The 26036-nt window shown below is 48.1% G+C and overlaps 1 protein-coding gene across 2 annotated transcripts in view; it reads right to left on the bottom strand.

Moving 5' to 3' along the window:
- Positions 1–26036, bottom strand: part of GALNT18 (polypeptide N-acetylgalactosaminyltransferase 18) — a 351487-nt gene that overhangs the window by 141397 nt on the left and 184054 nt on the right. For both annotated transcript variants that reach the window (XM_012502920.2, XM_030794708.1), the window contains exon 3: positions 18777–18943. In XM_012502920.2, coding sequence (XP_012358374.2) covers positions 18777–18943 — 167 coding nt within the window. The remainder of the gene's footprint in view (positions 1–18776; positions 18944–26036) is intronic.

A 26036-nucleotide genomic window follows, 5' to 3' on the forward strand; every position in this document is an offset into this window, starting at 1 on the left:
TGTCCCGACCTCTTCCGAGAGCCTGGGTATCCGCTCTGCTCAGCAGTGTCCATCTATCCAAATGCCCCCTAAAGATCGTCCCTCAGCTGTCTCACAGGCAGGTCACATATGGCACATTCAGCACTTCCCTCTGGATCTTACTCACCAAACCTGTTCTTCCTTTCATTGTGTCTGGCCCATCTTGCAAACTGCACTGTCCTTCGCCCTGTCACTCAAGCTAGAAACCTGAGCTGCATCTTCCATTCTTTCCTTTCCTTCATCCCCTACATTCATCAGCAAGTCCAAATAGATCTCGGATGCACCCACTTTTCTCTCCCTACAGCCATTACAGCCTGAACAATTATCATGTCTTGCCTGAAGCATCGCAAGCACCTCCCAGATGATTTTCCTGTGGCTACTCTTACCCATACCCAAATTATTCATTACACAGTAGCCAGAGAGAGCTTCAAAAATGCCCATTTGCATACTTTTGTTTGTTGAAAGCTCATCAGCATTGTGTATTGCACTGAAAGTAATATTCTAAAAAGTCCCACACGACAAGGCCGCTGCCTAATTCTTCAATACCATCTCAAGCCATCCTCCTGCTTCCTTACCACCCTCCAGCCACACTGGACTTCTTGTGGCTCTGAGACCATGTTACCTCCTGCCTCAGGGCCTTTGCATGTGCTGTTCCCTCTGCCTCGAACACTTTTCCATGCTCTTCACATGGCTCTCTCCTTCCATCCTTTTAAGCTTAGAGGGGCCTTCTCCAATCATCTAACCTGAAGCATGCTCCCCACCCCACATTAGATTTATTTCATATCATTCTTTTTATGTCTTTTAAGGCATTTATTATGGCCTATAATAATTTCATTTGTTTCTTGTCTGTCTCCCACACTAGGCTGGGAGCTCTGTAAGAGCAGGGACTAGGTCAATCTCATATTCCCAGTGTACAGCACACTGGCCTTGCACATGGTTAGTGATGGATTCATTTTCTATTGCTTCATAACAAAATACTGTAAGCTGAGCAGCTTGAAACAACACAAATTTATTATCTCTTAGTTTCTATAGGTCAGAAGTCCAGGTACAATGAGCCTGAATTCTCTGCTCAGGGTTTCACTGGGCTGAAATCAAGGTGTTGGCCAGCACTGTAGTTCTCAACTGGGGCTCAGGGTCCTCTTTGAGATTGACTCGTTGTTGGCACAATTCGTTTCCTTGCAGTTGTAGGACTGAGGTCCCTGCTTTCCTGCTGGCTGTCATCTGGGGAATGCTCTTAACAACAAGAGGCTGCCCCATCACCTTGCCCCATGGACAATTCACCGCATAGGTCTCTACTCAGGCCACCAGAGTACATTTCTGTGACGTCCCCTTCTGCCATCAGCTAGAGAACACTGCTTTCAGAAGGTTCATGTGATTAGGTCAGGCCCAACCAACTGATTGGGGACCTTAATTACATCAGCCAATTCCCCTCACAGCAGGACTCAGATTAGTATTTGCTTGAATAACTCGGCAAAGTGAATATACACCACTTCCCAGGAATCAGGGCTGGGAAGCATGGGGGATGACTTAGAATTCTGCCCACACAGTGATCAACAAATAGTTGCTGAATGAAAAAATGTGTCCTTGTAGCCACCTACTTGTATAAGTAGGTCCGCCAAGTTCATGTGAGTCTATCTCTAGGTACAAGGCAGTTAAAGAAATACATAAGTAAAAACAAAAAGAGTCTAGTGGGAAATATGAGAAAGGAGAGGAGAGCCATATTGAACCTGGAGCTGGGAAATGTGGATACAAACCCTAGCTTGGCCACCATCTTGCAGCGAGAACTTTGGTGACTCAGCTCCTCTGATTCTCAGTCCCTTCATCTCTAAAGTGGGCATAAAAACCCTAAAACATAGAATAGAAAAGACAGAATCTATCTCCCACACACACCTATGCATCCTCCCACCCATGCATCCATGCATCCATCCACCCATCTCATTTGCAAAGCAGGAGGGTGGGATTTGTTTTTCCTGCCAAGTAGAATTCAGGAATTCAGCAAGCAGCAACGCTCTCCACTGTTGGACTCACATGTCACAGGAATATGGAGTACACAGGTCTAGAGGGCAGCAGTTGGGCCCCTAAGACTGTGGGAACTCACTCCAGAAAGATTAAACAGCAACCTTGAATGTTCTTTTCAGAGAAAATAAAATCACTTCAGCCAATATCTCAGCCTCATGCTTGAGCAGCCCTGGTCAGGAACACTCAGTAAACAACTTTGTTTTCTTTGATTCTCTGCATTAGTTCTTATTTTCAAGCCAAATGAAATTTGACAACACAGACAAGCTCGCAGACACAGTCCACAGGAAGTGGGCCTGTGACTTAGCCAGAGGCCTCGTCCAATGCAGAGACACATTCCTTTCTTCAATGTCTAAGCTCCTTAGGGAAATGTGGAGAGTCAATGCTGCCACTGTGTAGCCTGGCATTAAAATCATCCCTGCATTGCTGGAATTTTCTGTCATATCACTGAGTGTCATTTGGTGACAAGTTAATTCCTTCCCACTGTCTGGTGGAGAACCCTCTCTGCACCTCCTGATCTCATCAGCAGGATCCTTCAGTCAATTTCCTCCCGAGACCAGGGTCAGGACACCCTGCCAAGGATGCTGGGAACCTGACCTTCACCATTAACTCTGTTGGAGACGCTCTTTTTAATTTCCATTTGGCATGGAGCTCATGTAAATTCTGAGCTCCTACTTAATTTCTAATTCATTTCTGTCACCCCATCAAATTCATCAGGTGAGGAAAGGCTTAAAGATTTGCTTTCGTAAAGCTCCAACTCACATTCCTTTCCCTGGATGAGAGAAGCACGGGGCCCGAGATCTATTCCTGGGTTTTGTTCAGCTCTGACGTGCTGTGGTTATTTACTCCCAGATGGCAGCCGCCACCACACCAACCACAGCCACCACAGACACACTCCACAACCATCCCCCAGGGTAGCAGGTCACAGGCAGTGCAGGAAGAGGAAGCCACACAGGGGAAGGGAATTAGGGAAGCTAGGGCAGCGTGGCGAGCCATGGCACCTCAAAATGATAGCAGCCCAAACCCTGAGCCAACCCATGAGTAGGACTGAGCCCTGCCCCATCTCCTCCCCCAGCCCTTGCTCCCGGGCGGAGTCCTGCTGAGATGAGCCCCACCTGACTGACAAGCTGTCCTAAGTGACCCTTGCTCTATCTGACTCCTCTGCAGCCTGGTCGGCTTTCTCAGGCACTGGCCACATCTATTCCTACTCCTGACTTGGACCAGGGAAACTGATTCAAGTTCCTTCCAATGTCTCAAGATTCAGGGAAGTGACTCACCCAGGATGGCATCTGAGTCCACAACCCAGGGACAGAATCCACACCACCATTGCAAAACCATGCGCCTTTCTGAAAGGGCTGTTCAGCTCAGAAGGGGCCTCCCTGAATCAGTGGAACTAAACCATATAGCCAATGATGATGCCCTCAAATTGTGCACACGGTGAAGGAAAGTTGCACAGACGAGTGGCTAATTCAGCCTATCTGGAGTGGCTGCTTTCCGAGATGTGAAGAACAAGTAATTATGAGAGAGACGGAGAGAAAGGAGGAAAGAGTGCAAGAGGGGGTTTTCAACAGGGATGCCTGAGATAAAAAGCATTTCAAGAGAAGCTTCTGCTTCTCAAAGTGGGAGTCAATATGGCAGAAGCTGCAGACAGACAGACTAGGGCCATATCTGACCTGCCCATGTTTCTTGTTCAGCCCATCAAGCATAAAAGTGTGAATTTCCAACTTGAGAAAACTTGCCAGTCCCGCAGGCCAGCAATAGGCTGGAGACAGTGCTGGCTGCCCCTCTCGGTAGAGCTTGGGCTCATTCTTTTGTTCACCAGTTTCCACCACTCCTTATTGCCTTGCATCGGCCCACCTCCCATAGTCACACTGTCTAGCCCTGTTAGGCAACTGAGTTTAGGACCCCTGAGCATAGAACAAGGTTAAGGACTCAGTCTCTGCAGCTGAATCCAACTAGGGCTCAAATGCTGGGTCTGCCATTCCCAGCTGTGTAACCTGCAGCTTCTCTGAGCCTCAGTGTTCTAATCCGTGAAATGAACATGGTACTAATAATACTAAGATGTATCTCCTATGAATGTCCTTAGGGCAAAATGAGCTAACACATGAAAGATGCTTAGCTAAAACAAATAGCTCTTGTCTGTATTCACTTAGGTTAATATACCAGCCTGAAGGTGGGGTGTATATACCTGCGAGGACGACATGTATTCTGATGATAGAAATACTAAATGGCTCTGTGCTCAGCCATGTATTGTTTAAGGAAGAGGAGTGCTGCCTTCCCCTATGACTTTGAAAACTCTTCTATCCCCATGTTTCTGTCTCTGTTTCCCTTCAGTCCTCAGAGTCATTCACTGAGCCCTCATGGGGCATACAGCACTGGGTGAGGCTTTGTAGGAAAGAGAGAAGGAATCAAAAAGTTGTCTCTATTTAGGATTAAGTTACTGCTGAATCTCAGTTTCCTCATCTATAAGATGCGGAGAAATACTGAAAAAATTAAAGAAGCCGTGTGTAAAAATGCCTAGCACAGTGTTTGGAACACAGCAGGTACCTAATACATTATCATGTTGATTCCTTTCCAAATTAAGAAGATTCAAAAACAAAGGCAGGTTCTGTCTTTCTCCATCATCATCTCCATTTACCCAAATCCATTCAATCACCAAGGCCCAGCTCAAATGCCAACTCTTCCAGGAAGCCCTCCCAGAGTGACTGAGATCTCTCCTCTGGGCTTCTCCAGCACAGTTTCCCTTCACCTGTGGCTCATGGCACTCAGCACTTTGCTTTGTGTGCTTTGCTTATTTGTGTGTTATCATCTGCACTCGGCTGCCAGCTCGCTGGGGACAGAGAGTCTTTCTCATCCATCTTTGGATTGGTGGGCTGAGTATGATGGCTGACACTTGAGAATGCACTTTGTGAATATCTGTTGAATGAATGAGTCCAGCTAGCAAAGCACTGGACCAGGGTTGGTCTCTAGGCATTGCCATGAGCTAGGTGTGTGATGTTGGGAAACTCACTTAACTTCTCTGGATCTCAGTTTTCTCTCCAGTCAAATGAGGATGTTGGATTATTTTTTAGAGCTGCCTGCCCCAAATTGCCCAATGTCCCTTAATTGTCCAATGTCCCATTAGAGTGGGAGGGACCTACACAATGAACCAGGTAACTATCGCAGTTGTAGGTCAGGTGCTCAGTGGAGAACCACCTGAGCCATTGGAGAAGGCCCTGGAAGTCACAGTATGGGGACCAGCAATGGAAAACACAAAGAGAATCACATATCTCTGCACGCAGGCCATGCCTTCTTTGGTTGCCTACAAATCAAGTCTCTACTCTAGCAGCACAGAAGGGGTCAGAGTCAACCATGGGGCCATCCAGAAAAACTAGCCTTCTGTTAGTGGTTGCTGGTAAAAAGCCTTCCTGCTTAGTCTGACATTTCTTTGTTTTGTGCTTTTTTTCTGTTTCAATCCTTTATTAGAAACCATGCAAACTGGCCAGGCATGGTGGCTCACGCCTGTAATCTCAGCACTCTGGGAGGCCAAGGTGGGTGGATCACTTGAGGTCAGGAGTTCAAGACCAGCCTGGCCAACATGGCAAAACCTTGTCTCTACTAAAAATACAAAAATTAGCCAGGCATGATAGCGCACGCCTGTAATCCCAGCTACTCAGGAGGCTGAGGCATGAGAATTGCTTGAACCCAGGAGGCGGAGGTTGCAGTGAGCTGAGATCATGCCAGTGCACTCTAGCCTGGGCAACAAAGCAAGATCCTGTCTCAAAAAAAAAAAAGAAAGAAAGAAAGAAAAGAAATGAAACCATGCAAACTTTAATATAAAAAATACAAGTGCAATAAGAATCTTTGTGTCAATATGATTCTCAGGATTTCTCTCATGGCAGCCACCCCAAGACCAGGCCTAACTAAAACACCCTGCCGCAGGCTGCCCTTGCCTCTCCTGGCTAAAATTCTACTTATGCCATGAGCTCTTGGGACATGAGCTCCTAAAATCAACTAGAACCTGGGGAGTCTGCATCTGTGCCAAATGAGGGCTGGAACGCCTGTCTACTTGCCTGCTATCATTCTCTGACGACAAGAACCACATCTGGTTCCCTGCTGCCTCCCTCTTGCAGAGCCTTGGGCCTGGTACTCGATTTGTTAAATGAATGCATGACTGTAAGAGCAGAAGGGGTGCAAGTCCCTGTGGGCTTGAGCAGAGAGGAGAGACAGTTCCTGAAAAAAATTCAATTGGTTTCCCAATTTAGGTCTCCTGAGAGTCGATTAGGGCTCTCATTTTTGAGAGAAGAAAAAACAAAAAACAGAGCAAACAAACGTCCCTCACCAAAACCGGCTTCCCAGCCACCACAGGAGAGAGCAGATTTCTGTTGCTATGCAGCATAGGGGAACCCATACCTGCTGTGGGACCCTCAGACCTAGTCATTTGCACCAGCTTCCCCAACTCCTAGTGCTGTCTCTAGCACCACCTCCCGCCCTCACCTTCCAACAAGGAGGTGCTCATCTTCTGAAAGATAATTATGCAGGACAGATATGGGCAGCAGCTGGGGTGGCTACAGCACTTAACTCTCATCCACATGCTCCACTTTTTGCTGAGCACTGAGACTCTGGAGCTACTGGAGGCCACTTGGGTCACTGCATGGTTTGGGGCAGCCTTTCAGGAAATCAATTCCACCAGAAGGTATTCCATACTCCAAAGATTTAATATCAGTAGGAAGCATTTGATTCGTTGAGTTTTGAACTGTTTTAACTATTCAGGAAAGCAGAAGGAGGACCCTGGCATACAAGGAGTGCCCTGTGTTCAGCTGTAACTATTGTCTGCACCTGAGTCTGTCTTTTCAAGCTGCTGAGAAAGATAGGCTGGGTGCCAAGAATGAACAAGGAGACCTTTCCTGCTAGCTGCACTGTGGCCCTGAGTAATGTTCCCTGGCCCTTTCTAGGGACAGCTTGATCCCAGTGGCTGGCAACAGGGCCCCTCAGAGTGCAAGAGACACCCCTCCTGATTCACCCCCAACACTCAGCTCCAGTTTTGGGAATTTCCCCATTGACAGATGGTCACACAGCTGACCAGGGAAAGAAGGCCTTTTTTTTTTTTTTTTGTATTTGATTCCTGCCAGCTTCATTTATCAAAAACTGGTCACCTTGGCTAGTCCATAAAGCAAAATGGTACAAAGCCCTCTTGCTGTAGATTGCTACAGGGAGCTCATGAGCAAAAAGAAGGAAGGTCCTTTGCCCTCCCAGGTGCTGTCCTTGGTCAGCAGGGTAGCATGCGGGGGAGTTCCTGATTCTCTAAGACAGTTTCCTATATCAAGTAAAGGGGCCAAGAGGAGTGATGAGCTACCCACACCACTGCCAGGCTCAGGCAGCTTCAGCGGTGCAGCATGCTGGGACCTTGGCAGAGTGGCTGGTGAGAGCAGAGAAGAGGCTGGCAACATGCAGGACTAGAGCTGGAGAAACGGACTGAGCCCTGGGGCTGGTCCACAAAGAGGCGGGTGACTCAAGAGCTGATATACTTAGGCATCACTAAGGATGCTCTTTTCAGGAGAAGGTTATCAGTGGGAAGTCCCAGCCCCCATGATGTAGGAAGCCAGGTGGATCGAACCATGGGAGCAGGGCCCCAGTTTGGTGTACAGGGAACAGAGTCTAGCCCCTCAAGGAAGAGGATTGACCAGGGCTAGCTGGGAAGCTGGGGCCCAGCTAAGAGGATGAGGCAGGCATCAGAGCAAGATTCCATTCCACTAGAGAACAGCAAGTTGACAGGAAACAGAGGCAGGCCAAACGCAGGACCAGTGCAGAGAAGGTTGAGGGAAGCTGGGGTTGTTGGCCAGCAGGTACAGGGAAGTCATCCCAGGCTGCTGAACCGCTGTTAAGTCAAGGCCACCCACTGGGAAGAAACAATACTTCTCTGCAGAGTCTCTGCAGAGGTCAGGACTGGCCACGCTGCTAGCACACAGCACCTCAATGTACTTGGCCAAAAGGTGCCTTCTCTGGACTACGCAGTTAGAAAAGGCACTTTGGAGACAGACTCATACCAAGATGCATAATTTAGCAAATAGCACAGATTTTATTTTAGCCCCTATGTGCCCCTGGCCTGGGTGCCCTGGCATAGAATCATGCGTGGCAGCTGAGAGGTAGGTTCAGAAATGGACACAGTTGAATCAGTTGAATCTGTCAGATATCTATATCATCTATATATCTATATCTATATCTATATCTATATCTATATCTATATCTATATCTATATCTATCTATGAGAGAAACTTTACTTCCACAGAAACTGGCCAAAGCAGGGCCCAGGCCTGGGGTCAGGGCTTGAATTAACAGGGAGAGATGGGCATTCAATACTCAGAGTAGCCAGAAACTCAAGAGTCATATAAGTCATTACAGTAAGAGCTTGGGAAAGTGCTGCTGGACACCACCAGAGGAGACGTAGCACTGGCCATGCCCAGGAGGAACTCTCAGGCTTGGTATAGGATGTGGCAGGTAGAGGCAACCCCAGGCAGTAAGGAGCAACGATAGGAGAACCCAGGACTCAGGTGGTACCGGGTGGTGTGCACCCCAAGGTTGCCAGGAATTTGCTGCCAGTCTTGAGGGTGAGCCAACCTAGTTGCACTGGTCAAAGCCATAGAGGCGGGCAGTGGCAAGGAGCCTTTGGCTGAACGGGCTGACAGCCCATGTGCCTGGCTGTGTAAATACCTTTAAGCTGCCTGAGTCTTGGTTGTAATTCAATTAGCTACATGGGATTCTTTAAGCTCCATAAAGCACAATACTGTTGGACCATTCTTTTCCTCTGTTTTTTTTTTTTTTTTTTTTTTTTTTTAACTTTTGCAATTATTCCAGCTGCATGCAAAGCTGTTGGTAGTTTTACAGCCTGGAATGAGTATCTCTTGTGTAGGACAGAATCTTTGAAACTTTAAACAATGATTAGGCAGGCTCTGGGCCAAGGGATAATGGGGGTTCTGCAGTGGGGGGGAAGGACCCAGCAGCTGGTGGCAAGCAATCTGGGGAGCTCTGTTTCTATTTCATCACTACATTGACTTTCTCACCAACAATTAAAATAACAATGATTCACAGTTGTGCAATTATTTGTCATTCATCAGGATTTTGAAGGTGGCTCCAGGTAGCAGTGGGTGGTGAAAGAGGCTTGTGAAAGAGGCTCAACCCATTGTTAGTGGGGACTGAAACACCACTGCTCACACAAGCACACACAAGCCCACGTGCCCATGTGCCTGTATGTGCAGCTTATGCATGCATACTACTGCATAAGTTGACACACACAGGTCCTCATCCACCCACAAGCACACTCACACACACACAATACACACACGAACACAGTGCTCACATGGATGCATTAACACATACATGTGTGCACACATGCACACACACACTTGTATGCATGAATATGAACACATGGATATGCATGCAAGGCATGCACACAAACATGTGTTACATGCATGTAACACAATACACATGTACACAACAAACATGTATGTGTGCATACATGAACAGAGTACTTGCATATACATGTATAAAGATGTGCAGACATAAACATGCACATACATGCACACTCACACAGGCATGCCAACTTCTCCCTATTTCAAAGAGAATATAGGAAGCTGCCTCCCTCTCACAAGGTGACCTAAAGCATGGCTGCCAACTGTTGAATTACCTCTCACCCAACAGAAGCCAGGAAGCTTCTATGCAACCCATCTCTCCTTCTTACTGAAACTGCAGGCAAAGCTCCAGGCAAAGCTCAAGGCTAGGACACAGACACACCCTTCTCTGAAGTTCCCTTTTTGTCTCCTACTTCACTGGTCCTGCTGCCCAACATCTCTCTCTCCAGAGGAAATGGAGAAAAGGGATAAGGACAAAATTCAAATAAGTTGTTTGGAATCAGAGACCCATGGTGCAACAGAGGCAAGCAGCCTGTTTAATGGTAAAGGGTGTAGGCTCTGAAACCAGTCAAATCATACCTCTGTAACTCTGGACAAGTTCCCTAACTTCGCTGGGTCTGCCTCCCTATTACACCAGGTGACACTGGTAATGGTCCATACCCCCATCATATGGCACTGATTAATTTATGGTGAAGTACTTAAAATAGCTCTGGCACATACTAAGTGTTCAATGAGCTAGGGGCGCCTGGTCAGGGCTCTTTCTATCTAGGGGCACTGGGGGTCACTTGAGTCTCAGGCCCAGGCCTGAAGAAGTGGGGGTCAAACTCCAGCCCTGGCCAGAGGCAGCTAGCTGGGTGGTGCCTAGCTGGAAGCCTGAAAACCAGCCTGGGGAACCCTTTCTGGCCAAGCCTGCCTGCTGCCCCCAACAAAGTAGATGTGGGTCCCCAGCCAACACCTATACCCAAGAGAGGACCAGGGAGGCTCACCTACGTTGGACCTGCCATTTTAGTGCATGTGGCGGTCGTCCTGGCTCTGGTCTGCCCTCCCTAAGAAGCAATGGGGTGGGCTGGCTGTCAGGAGAGAACCAGAGAGGAGGTGCCCATGTCAATGCCTCCCAGGCTTCCAGGAGCAGGAGAGTAGAGGAGACACAAGGTCCAGAGCCAGCTGGCCTGGATTTGAATTCCTGTCCTAGCACTTCCTGGCTATGTGGCCTTGAGCCTGTCCCTTTTTTCTTTTTTAGACCCTCTGAGACTTAGCTGCCTCATCTATGAAGTGGAGATGGTGACCACATCTACTTCCCTGGGAGATCATGACTATTCTTTAGTCAACAAAATTGACAGAATGACTACAATGAGCAGCACACTGGGCTAGTTGTTGTTGGGGTCTTGAGATGACCAGGATCATGTTCCTGTCACACTGGTCACCTTAACTAGTCTGACCTAAACTACTCACTGTAATTTAGTGAGTCAATAACCAGGTAAAATATAGCAGGATAAGGGGGAGCCAGGGTGTGTGGGAGCACTGAGGCCAACCCCCTAATCCAGCTGGGGTGGTGCTGGGGGCAGAGCCATGGAGGAGTTTCTGGAAACAGTGGTAGCAAAGCTGACTTTGGAAGTCTAGAGCTAAGCAAAGTGAGTGGGGTAGCAGAGGACATTCATTCCCAGCAGAGGGAGCAAACCAGGATGGTCTGGCTATGGGCCACATGCCCACATACAGTGCAGACAAGCAGGAAGAAGTGCACACTGGACAAAGTGATGAGACTGCCTGTGCTGGAGGATGTGGTCTTCTGTGGGAGTCAGAAGACCCGGGGCCCTAGCTCAGCTCTGCCATGCAAAGAAGTGGCACACTGGCAGGTTTCTGCCCAATGTAGGTCCGCAGTTTCCTCCCAAGAGCCAGCTAGGATTAACTGGGTTCTGCTTATCTGACACTGTTGTCGGGAGGGACAGTTTCCCTCTGCCCGTCTCTTGAGGCCCGCTGAGTTGTATGACTTCTCCTGGCAACAGATATGGGAGGTTTCTAGCAAACGTGGCCAGCGTGAAGACCGGGTCCATGAGCAAAGGAGATCCCTGGCCTGGGAGAGAGAGAAGATTCAATCCAGCCTTCAAGCACATGAAGTGCTGGGAACCAGCCATTGCCTTGCTTGAAAGCGGCAGGAGGAGACAAGTGATGGGCTGGATTCAGGTTGGGCAAGGCACTGCCAATCCAGAGCAAACAGACATCTCCAGGGCATGGGATTCTTAAAAGAATATTTGATATTACCATTGCTTTGATGTGCTTTTAATCACAAATTCAAATTAACTTTGAAATTTCAAGTGGCATGCAAGAGGGGTATGTGATTTTTATGTTTATCAAAAGAGGACATGAGTTCAAACAGGAAACAGAAAATGACTACAGCAAAGAAAACTTTTTTTTTTTTTTTTTCCAGAAGTGGAAATGGCTGAATTGTGGGATTGGGCGAGGGAACAGCTGGGACAGCTGGCGAGGGAACCTGAAAGAGTTCACATTCATTGGGCACTTGCTCTGTGCCAGGTACTGGAATACCTGTGTCACATGAACAAGCCCCCAAAGTGCTTAGCCAGGCACTCAGCACAAAACACGTGGCCACCAAAAACCTGTTGAAGGACTGAAAGAATGAAGCAATGAATGCCAAGAGGCAAAGGCAGAGACGCCTCTATTGACTGAAAATCCTGTTGCTTCTCTCCCTCTGGAAGTCTGTAGAGGCTGAATCATGCAGTCCCAGCTAAAGACATTGGTCCATTGGGATTTGCTGAAAAGTCTGGTCATTGAAACCAGCAGGCTCAGAGCTGTGCTCCCACCATTTTTTTGATTTGACAAGGAGGATGAGGAGGGGAAGAGAAACATGGCCTTCGAGCTGCAGAGCAGGCAGAACCTGGTCACTACTGTCAGGAATGCTTGCAGAGGTTGGATAACATGGTCACAGGGAGGCTCAGGTTGATCATCTGACTCCGAAGATGGGAAGTGAGTTCAGGCCAGCAAGAGAAACTTACCTTCTCCTCTGCACTCCACCCCACGTTCATACATATCCCTGGGATGCAACAGGGAAGCCCCAAGGACCCTGGCCCAGGAAGAAACACTCCACCCAGTGGTGCCTGCAGCCAGAGGCTAGCTCTGGGGGAGCTGAGGCAGAGGCAGCTGTCTCAGGCTCCTCAGCTGCAGCACAGATGGAGGACAACAATTAGAACAGTGACTCACAAAGAATCAGAGTGCCCTGGAGCCATGCTAAAATGCAGGTTTCAGGCCTTGCCCCAGATCTACAGATTCAAAATTCTTTCATTAAATCCATATTTATTGAACAACTACAAATACCAGGCACTATTCTAGGTGCTGGAGATGCTTCACGGGGCAAAATAAATGCCCCTATCTTCATGGAGCTTACACACTGGGGGAGGGAAATGTGCAAATAATTAGGAGAGAGTAAATTAGTGAGCACAGTACGTCAGAAGGCAGTTGGAGATACAGAGAAAAAGAAACAAGGGGTGGGGTGAGGAGTGACAGGGAGGAGTGCTGCCCTTTAAACCGAGTGATTCACTAACAGCCCTAGTGAGGAGGCATTTGAGTAAAGGCCTGAAGAGGAAAAGGAGCAAGTTGTGCAGATATGGAGCAGGGTGGAGGGGAGGCAGTAGAAAGAACATTCCAGGTGGAAAAAAACAGCAAGTGCAAATGTCCTGAGGCAGCGGCATGCCTGGTATGAATCTCCATATTATTCAAAAAATAAAATTTTAATAATATACAGACAGGGTCTTGCTATGTTGTACAGGCTGGTCTTGAACTCCTGGGCTCAAGCGATCCTGCTGCCTTGGCCTACCAAAGTGCTGGGATTACAGGCATGAGCCACCACACACTGCCAAATGTCCATATTTTTAACCAAACTCAAACGCTGAAGTTTGAGACTGCTGCAGCAGAGTGACAGCATGATAGATCGGAGCCAGCCCCTGAAAAAGTGGAGCTTGTTAAGGAAGTTGCTAAGGAGACAGAGAACAGGGATTCAGGCTCCTACATAATGGCCACTTACAGAGGATTCAGTCCCTGGCTTCTGAGCGAGAGCTAAAGGTCTAGAGAGGCTTGGAAGAAGAAAGCAGTGATTGACTGCCCTGTTCCTGTGTTTGAGGAAGCACAGGCCTGACCCAAAGCAAAGGTGTGGCCAAAGAGAGCCTGGGGAGACAAGAGGCGCCAGCATGCATGGAACTAGTAATAGAAGCCTGGGAAGGAAGGCTTAGTGAGGAAGACATTCTGACGACTCTGCATGGCTACGTAATTTAGAGTTTTAAACACCAACATCCCTTCCATCGTGTTATCTCATTCAAGCCTCCCAACAACCCCTGAGGTGGGAATTATACATCTCAATTTTACAGATAAGGAAAATAGGGTTCGCAGAGGTTAAGAACACAAGCTAGCACAAAGTCAGAAAGAGCCGGAATGGAAAAGCTGGCCAAATGCCAAATTCTGCGCTCTTCCCACCAAAACAGCTGTCTTTCAACAGTGGCTACTTGTCAGCTGTTGTCATGATTATTCTTACTGTTGTTATTTTTATCACTGTCATTTTAAGTCACCTTGGCACCCAGAAGCTTACAGGGAACTTTCACTCCAATTCCCTCACCTCATCCCCAGTGCCTCTGTGAGGCAGACAGGGCAAGGCAGGTCCTGATGTCCCTGTCAGGGCACATAAGAAAACCTAAGCCCAGAGACCCATGGCAGCAGAACCGAGCCTGGAAACCAAGTCCTGGAACATTTCATACCCACGTTAGACTTATCTGCCGAACTCCCCATGGCAGGGACTAGGTCTGGTCCATCACCCTCTTCCTTCCGTTAGCCCAGGCTGGTACTACAGAAATCTTAGTTGAACCAAGCTGAGTTGGCCTGATTTGAAAAACATGAAAGTCTTGCGCTGAGTGACAGGCCCAAGAGAAGCAGCTCCCCACGTGGAGCCTGCACAGGGTCTGGCCATAGCCGCTTTCCTCCAAGTCAGGCTGAGGTCCGAAGGGCCTTTAGCCATGTCCTAAGGCTAGATAGGGGCCACTTCCTCCAGGAGCTCACTCTAGTGTCTCTTCTTCCCCTTTTGAGGGTTCAGCTCAGCCTGGGGTCAAGGAACCCCATTCCTGGTTACCTCCCTGTCCCATTCCACATGGGAACTCTAGCCAGGGCCAGGCCCCTTCCCACCATGTCTGGCCTCCGCTCTGGCCCTGTCGGCCATCAGGCCACTGAGCCTGCTACTGCGCTTCACTCTGGGTACCCATCACCACAGCCACATTGCCTCCTGCTGCCTCCCTGTTCCCTCACAGGGCGGGAGAAAGACAAGTCCTTTATTTTTGGAGGCAACTCTTGCTTCTGTGCCCTGGATCCCATCTTCCTCCTCAGAGGCCCTGCTCCAAACTCTGGCTTCAGGTGCCCACCTCCCTAGACCCATTAAATCACTAGAGGTAAAACCTGGGCCCTGAATTTCTTAAAAGCCCTCCAAGTGATTCTAATATGCACTCAGGGTCTCAAGAACAACCTACCTTTAAGAAAAGAGAACTAGAACACAATAAAATACAATAGAATTGAACTGAACAGAACAGAATATAATAGAAAATAGCAAAGTGCTTTGCACATTAGAAGGGTAAGTATTGTTTCTTAAAAGTCGTGTTCCCATCGTGTGTGTATGGGTGTGAGTGGGTGTGTCATCCTGGGTCATGATGTAACTTTATTTCTTGCTGTAGAGGATGGTAATTTTTAATTTTTATTTTTGGAAAACATTGCTCCGGTTCCTGCCTGAGCTTGTGATTCTCCTCTACCGTCGAGAATCCTCGAGGAAAAATCTCCCCTCACTGCCTGCTCTTTATCTTCAGCTGGCTTCGACAGCCCCCATCTCCAACATTCCACTAAAGCTTCTCACTGAGGTTTCCCAGGTCTGTCCTTTCCACACCTGGTGGCTTCTGCTCAGGTTCCTCGTCCTTCCACCTGTCTGTGGTTTCACGTGAATAGACGGTTCTCTTATTCCTGAAATTCTCTCTGCCCACGGAGACTGTGCTGTTTTCCAGATTCTCCCGAGTGTTCCTCCTCTCTCACCTGCTAATGCTCTTCCTCCCGACGCCTACATATCTTACCCTCAGTATTCTCTCAAGCTTCTAACTTTCTGTTCTTTCCTCTTCCCTTTTGATTTCCTCTCCTTCCAGTCAATGGCTTTAATTACTCCATGCATGAGACTCCAAATCCGTGTTCCCACATTTCCCCTCTGTGGCTCCTGCCATGCAGTTTGCTGGCTTATGTGCCTGCCTCCTGGAAATGGGGTAGAACTCAGGGAGGGTAATAGTGACAGGGATCAATTCACAGTCACACATGATGTGGCCACTGCAGGCAGGTGAGGCAAGCAAAGGAGGATTTATTTATCTCCATTTTCCAGAGAGAGAGAAACAGACTCTGAGAGGCTGAGGGACTTTTCCATGGTCAGTTATCATCCATGGTGGAGAGGGTTCCAGAATCTATGACTTCAGGCTTTAGTCCAGAGCTCTGGCCCTTCACACCAGGCACTGGACACCAAATATGTTCAAAAGTGAAGCCACATGTTATTCCTGAAACTAAAGCTTCTCTAACAGAGCTGTGAATCATTAGGAATGCTTTTTAAGACCAGTCTCAGTGGCTCATGCCTGTAATCCCAACTATTTGGGAGGGTGAGGCAGGAGGATTGCTTGAGTCCAGGAGTTTGAGACCTGGCTGCCCAACATAGTGAGACTCCATCTCTACAAAAATTACAAAACATTAGCCGGGCATGGTGGATGTACCTGTAGTCCCAGCTACTCGGGAGGCTAAGGTGGGAGCATTGCCTGAGCCTGGGAGGTCAAGGCTGCAGTGAGCTGTGATCGTGCCACTGCATTCCAGCCTGGGCAACAGAGAAAGACCCTGTCTCAAAAAAAATCAAAATAAAAAAAAGAATGCTTTTTAAAACAGCGATGTCTAGAACGCTTTTTGAACTCACTGAATTAGAATCTCCTAGGAGAGCTTTTTGTTTGTTTTAACTTAATATTTTGAAGTAATTATAGATTCACAAAAGTGTACAAGAAGGTTTCATATGCCCCTCACCCAGTATTCCCCAATGGTAACATTGTACACAACCACAGCACAATATCAAAACCAGGCCACTGACATGGCTACCATCCACAGAGCTTGTTCAGATCTCTCCTTATATAGGCAGGCACTGGTTTGGGTGTGCATACACAGCTCGATGCAGTTGTGATGACAAGTATAGCTTTGTGTAACCAACACCACAATCAAGATACTTTACTGAACCATCACCACAATGCTCTAGAGCTTTGAAAGCTCTAGGGTGCTGCTCGTCTGCATCCCTGATGACGGACTACTGCACCAGGGCATTGCTCCTGCTGCCTGCCTCTTCTGGGGCAATGCACTGCCATCCTCTGAATCACCCTGGCTTGAAACTCTGAGCCATCATTGACCTCCCCTCTGTTGGCCCGCCTGCCCATGGCTTCTCAGCCAAATGGTCCAACAGATTTTTCCTTCATAATACCTCTCAGGCCTATAACTTGTCCCTGACTCCAGGCCTCTTGACTTCTCTCTTTACTGCTGCAATAGCCTCCTCATCCATTTCCCTTCTTCAAGATGCCCTTTTCCCCAGCCAATATAATAAAGCATGACCAAATTCCTCCATTGCCCAACTCTGACCCCGTCATTCCTCTGACCAAAAGCTTTAGATAGTTATTGCCATTTACAAAATAGAGTTCAAACTCTTTAAGTTCAAATAGGAAATCCTCTATATCTGATTCACTTTCCTTATCGAAATTTCTCAGACTCAATATCAGCTTTGTCCATATGACTTAGAGTCCAAATGGCATCCTTAAGGTTCTCACTACAGGGAAGAAATGAAAGGCTCCGAGATTTCTTCCTCCTAGTGCTCCATACTCTTCTCTCTTGTTATGTGAGGAGTTGTGCCTCTTGCTTGGGGAATGTTTTCATCCTTGAATGCTGGTTCTTCCATCCTGTGCCTCCTTACACTGTAAGACGTGAGGAGGATCAGCAGGCCTAGGTGAAGTCCAGGGATGGAGTGTGTGGGGCAGGCTAGTCAGGCTGTCTGGCATTAGTCACTAGGAAATGGGAGTTTTCTTAGGCACCCATTTTTTGGGTCCCAGGCTAGATGATGGCAGGCAGCCATCAGAGATGGGAGCTGAGCCCTTCCTGTCTCCCTCGTGATAGACAATTACCTTTATGACTATGTTGCCTATTTGCATCCTAGATACATTTTCCTTTATTCATGTCCACGGAACAATGAGAGTCAAATGATTCTCCTTCAGAAATTTCTAAAATCCCCTCACAGCACTGCTCCCACACTTCTTGCCACATGATGATAAAATGAAAATGAAGATTCACTTTCTCAGGTTAAATACATTTCAATTATCCGATGTGTTTCAGCTTTAATTGATAACAAATCACAAATTGCCCATCTGAACTTCTCATTACAGCAACTGATTCATTAGGAAATTTACTACCTGACAGCAGAGAAAGCTCAAAAGATAACACAAGCTCAGTGTTTCTATGATACAGTGACCCAGCAGTCTATTTTGAGAAATCATGTATTATCAGAAGTACATTCATATAAATGGTCCTATCAAGAACACTGTTTTCTTAGCTGTCTCAAAATGTGGTCTTTCAGTCTGGAATGGCATATGATGGCATATGGGAGTGCAAAGAATCTGAGACCAAGAAATGTGCACCAGGGAAAAGAGGTGGCTGGTAGTGCTGGAGAAAGAGAGTTAGTGATATGATGGTTTCAACAAGGTGTTTGCAGGCCACCCAGGGTCTGGCTAGGGACAGATGGAACAGGGGATCCAGCAAAGAGGCTAGACATTCAACAAGTCTGTTGCTGTCGTTGAGTTACATGTCCACTGCCATCCCCATCATCACCACCACTACAACCTCCATCACCACCAGCACCGTCGTCACCACCGCCACTGCTAACATAACACCAGTGAACAATCTTCCAGGCAGAGGCTGAGGAACCCTACTAAGTGAAATGATGCATCATGGAAAAGAGTCACTGGACATGTTCCCTGTGTATATGGTAGGGTAGGAGGTCAGGGCCTTCTATCTTATCGTATTGCACTGGAATATGGGAGGGGACAGTAGCCAGCCAGTGCCTAAAGACCAGACCCCTCTGGGATGCAGAGGCCATGCTCAGACAGAGTGAACCTTCTGAAGCAGTGACCACCATGAATTTCTCATCTATACTCCAGAGAAAGAGCAGCCACAGACACCCTTGAGCAAATGTGAACCACGATGCTGAACCATCGGCTTAGATGTCAGCCACGAAGTAAGGCCTGGGCCCTGGGAAGCTCCGACACTCACCGTTACTACTGTTGTCATCCACCAGGATGATCTCTTTGAGCAGATGCGGGGGCGTCCGTTCGATGGCCGAGTGGATGGAGCGCAGCAGCACCGAAAGCGCTTCATTGACGAAGATGAACACGATGCTCACCTCCGGCAGGCTGTCAGGAAATGAGAGGTTACGGCACCTGCAAAGAACAGCCAAGCACTTAGATTTGTGAGTGACTCAGCTGGAGTCACCTCAGGAGCTGACCCAGCCCATGTCCTGGCTCCAGCTTTGCTGGAGGGCTCAGGAGTCCAGATTCTTCCAAGGGCCCCTTCTTTGATGCACTTAAGATGAGCCCTAAATGTCCAGCAGAAAGGCTCACAAGCATTGAAACCAGTTCACCCCACACCTGAGTTGAAGTTGTCAGTGACTATGCCAGCTGAACAGTAATGCCATGAGCACTTAGGACAGCACATGGCAGCTGGCAGGTAGTCCCTGATTGTTTACTGGAAGAATGACTTAATGTTTCTAAATCCAGTAGAATGGGAAATGCAACCAACGTAAATTTGTAGTATTTCCAAAATGGTAACCAACACCTAGGTGAGGCCAGACCTCAGGCATCCAGCCTCAGGAGACAAAGATGCCTCCTCCCGGAGACTTCTGCCAAAATCTACTTCCCTTTATTCCAGAAGGCATACTGCCTGCAACTCTCCTGCTTCTCACTCACCACAGAAAACCAGTTTCCAGAACAGGATTGGAGCTAGAAACAGTCTCAACATGAGGAAAAGGTAGAAGGACCAGGTTCAGTCTCATTTCACAGATGGGGAGAATGAGGCTCAAAGAGGTTGAGTTCCCACCTATGGCTGCACTCTGAGTCAGCTACCATGACAGAACCCCAACTCTGGTCCTCTGACACCTGTACCAGGATCTCTCCTTGAAGGAGAAATGGCCATGAAAGAGAATGCCCCTAACTGACCCATTTCCCCCTAGCTCTGCTGAAATCCTGAAGCCATTTGGTGGTATCTTGAGGACTTGAGGTATTCCCCATATGAAGAGGAACACACAGTTCTGAAATCAGATCCCATGAGAGGCCAGACCATGAAAAGTGCCATGGCTCCTGAGGGTAGTTCCCTCCTCTGCAAGCCTAGTCTTTATGGACAGGAGACCACTGCTGGTGCCCTTCCCTGCCTGATACTAAATGCTGTTCTAGAAGGCACTAAGCTCCCATTTTCTGTGTAGATGAATGAAAGAATGGGGCAGCAATCACAGCCCTGTCCCAGGTCCTGAGTTTGGAGAGGAGGGTTCCCACTGAAGGCTCCAGGGCTTTAGGGCTGGTGACCATGTTCCACTGCTCCAGAGTGGGAGGTGCAGCCAGGTCAGAACATGCAATAATGAGCATAATTGCATGGGGCTTCTGCTTGTCAGTAATTAAAGTGTTGCAGAATAGGAATGGGCCTGCTCTTCCTTAATGAGGAAGGCTGCAGGATAACCAGCACTGAGCAATTTGGAGAAATCACCATGGGGCCCCAGACTGCTTAAGAGCATGAGATTAATAAACTAAGATCAGCATCTCTATGGTTACCAGAAATGTACAGAAACTTTTCCCGTTCTATTTCGAGCTCTCCTTCTCTCTCACCAGAGAGGAATGGGGTAAAGAAAGAGTTGAGCCTTTTCCCAAATATACTTTGTACTTGTGATTTTAATAAAACCAAGTTAATAGATTGGTGTAGAATTCATTTGTTCTTGCATTTAATGGAATAAACATTTGTTGAGTATCTTCCACTAGGCAGGTAGTGTTATAGGCACTGAGGTACAGCAGGAAGTGGACACAGTCCCACAGTCCCTGTCCTTATGGAGCTTATGCTTTGACAGAAAAACAGATAAATACGGAAGAAAAAATACAATCTCATATAAGTGCTAAGATGAAAAGAAACTCTAGGCAAGAGAATGAGACGATGCCCTGGCAGCTGTTGTAGAAGGGGTGGTCAGGAAGGCCTCTCTGAGGAAGAGAGATTGGATCAGAAACTTAAATGGCATGCCAAAGTGAGTCGTGCAAGGGTTCTGTGGATCCAAGGGAACCAGTGCTATGGCTGGAGAGGAGGGAACCAGCTGATTTAACAATGGTGAAAGAATGAAGGGAATAGGGAGGAGAGGGGAGGAACTTGAATGAAGGAGAAAGACTGGCATGCCTTCTGAAACTCATTGGATCTTTTTCAATTTTTTGGAAAAGAAAAATGTGAATACAATTTTTATAACAGCAATTAAAAGATTTATGGTTGACAGTCAAATAAGTCCTCTAGCTAGTATTTATTTATGGTGATCAAGACCAACAGTTGGGCTTTCCCTAGGCATGAAAACGGACAGAGATTAGTATTAACACACAACCACTTGCTAATTGCATTTAAAAAGTAATACCATCTGTGGCCAAACAAATAGCACATGAATTCTTCTTTTATATAAAGTATAATAGACAGCTGCCAAGAAGGCCAATGGATTGGCACAAGTTCACTGTCCTCCCTACTAAACTCCACCAGCAATGAAGACTTTGCTTCTGTATCTCTCTGCACTTCCCCAGGGGGTCTGCTCTGCATTCCCAGAGTCTCAGTATCCAAATTTCCAGGGTGTTCAGAGATAGGGGTTAACTATTTCCCCCTACTCTCTTCCCTTCTTAATTCTGAATGTAGTGCCCAGTCTCCCCCTTCTGAGGAGACCAATTTTAATTCCTCCCAGTAGCAGCCCTGATGGTTTGAGCTGCCAGTCTCTGGAAGCTGGTCTCCTGATGGTCTTCCTCCACGCAGAATGAAATGCTGTATTTGTATAATAAGCTAAGCCCTGCTGATCACGATTTTCACAAGAAAGACTTTCGAACATAAAGTTTTCATAGGAAAACTCATTTGAACATAGCTGAACACATTCTCTAGGGCATCACATTCGAACCTATTTATTGTCTGCCCTGCTCTACTAGAATGAAGCCCCCTGAGAGCAGGAACTTTGCTTTTGAACTGTGCTGTCTCCCAACCTTCAACCACAGTCTGGCACTTAGTAGGTACTCCATGAATGTTTCTGGAATGAAACGAAGCTAACAAGCTTGCTTGTTTCATCTACGGCCTACATTTTGAGTGCCTGCCGCTGATGTTATACTGCTCCGTTTTCTTACAAACCTCCTCCTTTGGAAGAAGAGTCAGGTCCTGGTCCTCCCCCCACCAGCAGGCTCCTGTTCTCCCGTCCTCCCTCCTCCTGCATGAAAGGCCCCAATTCCTCATATTCGCAGTCTCCAGAAATGCTCAGTTTCTTTACACTCTAATCCCTTCAGGCTAAATGCCCTGACCTCCTTAAATCCTTCTTTTCTCTTCTCTCCTGGGACTGCTGGGGCCTCCCGGCGACAGCCATGCTGCTGCTGTGGCCTCTCTCTTGGCATCAGGAGACACCTTCCCTCAGCCTTCAGTTTCTCCACACCTGACCTAAGGTGGCCCTGGGTGAGCAGAGAGGCAAGGGGCAGGCAGGATAAGGATGATGATATGGGGGGATCGTTTTAGGGAAAGCGTTTGAAGGGGATGAAGTCACCCAGGTGCTGTTCCCAGCTCTGCCCCACCTTGCTGTGTGACCATGAACGAGCCACCTTCCCTCTCTGCTCTATGTCTTGGTCACAGAATAAGGAAGTGGGAAGAAAGGATCACTCAATGGCTTCTCTCCACAAGATTGAGGCTGTTCTATCTCACATGTTTTCCAACTTCCCCTCCCTCCCAACCCACAAATGCCACAGGACACATCCCCTTGCCACCATCATGACTACATAGGGTGACAAGCTCGTCCCAGTTTGCCCAGGACCTTCCCACCGTTTCAGCACTGAAAGTCCTAGACACACCAGGTCAGGTGGTCCCCCATGCCTACATCACCATCTCTGAGGGCACAGACTGGCCTTGCTCACAGCCTTCTGCCCACTGCTGCACACTGTGATGCAAGCAGCAGGTCTTCCAATGGTATTTGTTGAATAAATTCCCTTTCAGGTTCCACAAAACACACGTGCATGCCACATCATGACATGGTCTGTAGTTCGTATCTTCACCTCAACACTGAAGTAGAATGTACATTGCTGAAGGGCAGGGGCAAAAAGAAGGAAGAAGAAGAGCATGTCAAGCAAGACATCTACATCCTTCCTGGTCATGCCATCCTCATCACTGCAGACACTGAACTCAGGACAGAGGGCTTTGTGCAATAGTCCAAGTCACCTTGAAAAGAACACGCCTCCAAGAGCTGTGTGGGAGAGGACTGCTCTGGACCCAAGCCCAGAGCTTTTGCTCCAGAGTCCAGCCACTTTCTTGGCCTGGCAACCCAGCACTGACCCAGTGGCATTTGCTCCCAAATCTGTACTGCTAAGATGCCCTCCCAGAGCACCTGGATTTTCCAGGACTGGGCCACCCACACACTCCGCTCCAGTCCTGCCGCAGCGGGGACCCTGTCTACTCGCCCAGAGCCTCCCTCCCCTCTGCCCTGATGTCGGCCTCTGCACTTGCCTCTCTGCTCACCTCTGCAGAGAAGGGCTGAGGACAAGAGCTCTGGGTGTCACACTCTGGGGCCAGACCTTCTGTGTTTAAGCTCCTCGAGGACTCACAACTGCACAAGACCGAGCCCATGCTCATTTTGAGAACAGGCATATTCTCCTGTAAAATTAAGCCATAAAAACCTCCCTTTTTACTTTTATTCTTGTTCAAAGCTGAGCTATTTTCCACTAGAGATAAAAAAAACAAGGCATTTCTGAGAGGGGAGGGATATGGTTGTCTAATAAGCCGGAATTGACGGTCATGACAGACTCCATTCTATCGAGCTCTGCACACAGAAGGAGGTGCAGGGATGGGGAGCAATAACTTAGGGGGCTTCTCTGCAGAGATCCCCCAGGACTGTTTGGAGATATGTATGAGGCAAAGTTACATCAAGGGCTTCAGTGCTGTGTGATCATGTGAGAGGCGGGGAAGCGGCAGGGAAGCAGTGGAGGAATAAGTGAGGTAAAGCCTGGCTCTCGGCCACCAGATAAGACCCAGGGCAGTGGCCAGACCTCAGCGCTACAGCCGGACACCTCCATCTTGGATTGGCAGACCCTCCCGTCTTTGACCTCAGCAAGTCTGCAAGGTCCTAGTCTATCGGAGTGAATTGTTCATAGAGGCTGCTTGACCTGGGGGTAGGGGGTGGGAAGAGTGAGCAGGCCGGTTCTAGAATGAAGATCAAAGTAGACTGTGAACAGGGGTCTGTCTGCCAAGACACACTAGGAACAGCATCCAGCTATGCCAGTGTTCTGGGAGTGGAGGCGGGGCCCAGCTGCCAAAGCAAGTGAGACGGTGGCACTCCAGGCAACCACTCCCCTGAGGGGATTGTCCTGGTCCTGCTTTCTCCCCAGGCTTTTCCTGGAGAGTCCCTCCCCTCTCAGCTATAGTCAGCACACAAGGGTTCAGGCTCACTAACCCCCTGGGACGTACACCCAGGGAGAGGGTCTGGCTCCAGGATCGGCACTGTCTTCTTGGCCCTCATGGCCACCATGGCCTCACTCCAGCCTCTGTCTCCTACCTGCACCCACGGGACTAGCTTGATTCTCCTCTGGCCTTACTCAGATACATCTAGCTTCTTCCAGATCTTTCCAGACTAGATTCCCAGGCCTGTCAGCTCCCAGATTGCAGGACATAATAAAACCAGAGGATGAAGGCAGTGTGGAGGTTCCCATTGGCCAAGAAAACAATCAAGACTGTCCCTCCTTCTGGCTGGTATCTGTATCCCCATAGCCTCTGGGGCTAACAGACTGCAGGGTGTTTGCTGCCCCATGCGGAATACTCAGAAATAATACTAAAAACTTCCATTTACTGTTTACCATATGCCAGAAACCATGCTGAGACTTGTTCAGATGTTTTTACTATTTTCCCCATTTTATTCCTTTCTATAGTTCTGTATGGTAAACAGCATTATTATCCTCCATTTAACAGTTGAGGGAAATAGAGTTGAGATGGTAAGTTATCTTCCAGGGTTTAAACCTGGGCTCATTTGATTCCAAAGCTTGTCTTCATAACCCTGCTGAATGATGGTTTCTATATCTTCCTTTCCATACCCACCCGTAAGTGCCGATAGTGAGACAGTGGCGGTGTGTCACTGGCAACCCAGAGACCTTGGAGGGGGAGAGGGTGAAATGAAGGAGTTGTTTCCAGGCTGCCAAATCTGCATGAAGAATGGAGAGGCTGTATTCTGTCTAGCAGGACAACGTGGACAAATACGATCAACACTACTGAGTCTTTGAAGCCCAACACGGTCTTCCTGTAACACTCCTGCCTCTGAGATGTACAATCCCGGTGACTCCTTGCACCGAGGCTGCTGTGTCTTCTGTTGTGTGGCATCTCCATTTGACTCACAATGAACAGGACCAGTGACTGATCTCCTGAGCCCCAAATTGCCATCAAAGAGCTAGCTGCAGGCCTATGAGGCAGCCTAGCACAGAAGCTCTGTGTAGCTGGATCTAGTAATGTTAAAGAATGACCAGTGGCCCTGTCCAGCCTTTCTCATGGAGGGGTTGAATGTAGGAGATCCTAAGAAGGTGATAAGTGAGGCCCAGGGGAGCAGAAATGATGGATAGGAAGAAGGGCATTGTCAGTGAGTGAACCGTAGACGTGGACATGAAGTCACTGTTAGAAACACAGCAGAAGTGGGGCAAAGGATGGCAGGCTGGAGCTGTCCAGGATGTCTTGAACCACGCTGCCTCCTCCAGAGCCTGCCTGTGTGGCTTCTGATTGTGTGATTGTGGGCCTTCATCAGCCTTCAAAAAATCCCAACCACCTGTGATCACCTGCATAGGTTTGGTTCCTTGCTCCCTGAGAACACGTACATAACCCAGGAGAGAAAGACCAATTCCCTTCCTGGGCTGGAGTCCAGTCCCCTGTGAGACTCTCACAGATTCTGCTTTTCTTTCATGCCATGTACATGCCATTGCAACGTGTTTTTTTGTGTGATCATTTAACAAACGTCAGTGTTTCCACTAGACTATAAGCTGCACAAGGTTAGGGCCGTGTCTGCTTTGATCATCAGGTATCCCTAATACCGGGTATGAAGTTCAGCATAAAACGTCATGGCCCGTGCATGAAATTCAGAATGCACCTGGTGATGGGCTGAATGAACACATGAATAAATGAACAGTAGAAAGCATTCAGGTCCATAAGGGTTCTGTGGATGGGAATTCCACCATGACCCGATGGGAATGGAATCACTGAGTTGTACATTTACTCCCTGCCTGACTGCAGCAATAAGACTAGATCATCCCACAA

Source organism: Nomascus leucogenys, chromosome 15 (genome assembly GCF_006542625.1).
Source record: "Nomascus leucogenys isolate Asia chromosome 15, Asia_NLE_v1, whole genome shotgun sequence".
NCBI lineage: Eukaryota > Metazoa > Chordata > Mammalia > Primates > Hylobatidae > Nomascus > Nomascus leucogenys.